This window comes from Lepeophtheirus salmonis, chromosome 14 (assembly GCF_016086655.4).
Source record: "Lepeophtheirus salmonis chromosome 14, UVic_Lsal_1.4, whole genome shotgun sequence".
NCBI classification, from domain to species: Eukaryota; Metazoa; Arthropoda; class Copepoda; order Siphonostomatoida; family Caligidae; genus Lepeophtheirus; species Lepeophtheirus salmonis.
Window position 1 is genome coordinate 6,311,144 of NC_052144.2, and position 2,139 is coordinate 6,313,282.

The 2,139-nt window shown below is 32.8% G+C and overlaps 1 protein-coding gene across 1 annotated transcript; it reads right to left on the bottom strand.

Annotated features, from left to right (window-relative positions):
* LOC121129129 (uncharacterized) lies at positions 1-913 on the bottom strand. The gene has a single exon (XM_040724807.2). It carries the CDS (start codon positions 903-905, stop codon positions 171-173), a length of 735 nt encoding a protein of 244 aa, XP_040580741.1. The 5' UTR covers positions 906-913; the 3' UTR covers positions 1-170.
* Positions 914-2,139: the final 1,226 nt, after the last annotated feature.

The following is a 2,139-nucleotide window of genomic DNA, read 5'->3' on the forward strand; positions in this document are numbered from 1 at the left end:
TTTTGAAGGCTAATATGAGGATTTATTTTTAAAAACTAACTCAAAAAAGATTTTCGAATAGATTTTCAAAATTTCTATAAGAGTATGATAATATATTATGTCTATATAAATTTATCTCGAATCAAATAGGATATGATTAAGTTAATAAATATGAAACATCCTTATGTATTTTAAAATTGATAGGAAGATTGTGAGTCAACGGGGGATCCGTATCCACCAGGTGCAGGAGATGAAGGACTTCCATATCCAGATGAGGGTGTATTCGATGATTTTCTCTTGGGAGAGGGACGACTGGATGGAGGAGATGGTTTGTTATATTTTCCAGAACCAGACTTAGAACTGGATGGAGAACCATAACCATTAGAAGGAGCACCATATCCAGCAGGAGCTGAACCATAGGCATCCAAATCTCCAGCTGCAGCTTCTCGCTCAGCTGCAATTTCTTCATTGCGAGAGTACAACTCCTCAGCTTGAGCACAGTCAAAGTTAAACCACCAGTCACAGATGAAATACTCTTGATTGAAAAGAGTGCCGTTGGGACAGAGGAAAGAATACTTGGCTAGACCACCAGAAGCATCAGCACCACAAATATGAAAGGCTTGACATTGAGCCTCTGGATCTGCATAGTATCCTCCTTCAATTTGTCCATCACACACAAAAGAAGTTTCTGGTACTTCAGAGTAAATGGGGTAGTCCTCTCCAGGAACTCCGGGAATAGCTTCAGCAAGAGCTGCAATAGGATCAACTTCTTGCTCATAACCACTCAAACTATTACCGTAATTACTCTGAGATGAAGCATATTGACCTAAAGGAGGGGATCCTCCAAATCCAGGAGGTTTATCAGCAACGGAGAGACTCAAAAATGCCGAGGCAATGATAAGGGATATGCTCTGAAAGGATTTCATGCTTTTGCTATAGCTGTTTGGGATCAAGTGATGACTTCTTTGCATTCTTCAGTAGTTTATATATGAAGGTACTATGTACATAAGACAAGGAGTTAATGTATGAATATTGTTCATATATGTATGGGTATAATGAGTACTTACAAACATAAATGTAAATTGGGTACCCTCTTTTTGTGTTTACTTTTTTCTTCACTCATTCTTCCTCATCTTCACTTTATTACAATAATGGAGGTCATTCTTAGATCTATCTATCTTTTGTCCATAATTAATGAACTTTGTGTTACAATTACATACATTTTGATTGTAATATATTATTAACGTAGTATCTAAGTATATATATTTAATAGAGATTAATACATCCTTTAGATTGAATATTTAGGTTGGAATATTTGGATTAAATAAATGTCAAAAATGGTTTCTAAGTTTTATTGAATATTTTCATTATATAACTACGTATACATTACAATACATGTCCTAGTCAATCCAATTCAAAATTTTAGTGTTTTATATCACATATGTAAACAAATGTTGTACAACAAGTCGTGTTTTAAGTAGAAGACCGATTTACATCTTGCTCCTATATTTATAATATTTATACAAATTCATATACAATAAATTCATCACATTTTTTAATTATGGTATTTATTTAACTAGTTTAGTTATGGTTTTAGGATTGTAAGTTATATAACAAAAATTTAATTTTTTTCTTCTATTTTTGGATTAGTAATAACTTTTTGTATGAAATCTTCTTTTCAATGGCCCTGAAATAGATCTTCATAAAAAGCATATATTACAAAAATACATCCTAATCACAACTTTGTAAGAAATCTTCGAAGTCACTGAATGTTAAAAAAAGAAACAAATTTGCGTCAAATTTTCTATAAAAAATGAAATTAAATGCTCATAAACACTTGAAATGTTGACAATGGCCTACGGTGAAATTGTTTTGAGTAAAAAAAAAAAGTATTATTAAAAACTGTCAAATCACTATCAGAGAAGTTGCTGAGGATATTGACATATCCTGCCATAAAAAAATTTCAAACGTTTTTGGGGTGAGACGAGTGACAGCGAAGTTTGTTCCGGAACTACTTAATTTTGAAATTTTTTGGGTAAAAACAAGACCACAATCCTTCTGCTTCAGCAACCATTCTCGCTGGATTTGGTCCTTGTAACTTTTTATTGTTCCCAAAAATGAAGATACTTATGACAGGACGGAGATTTGCAATGATTGAGA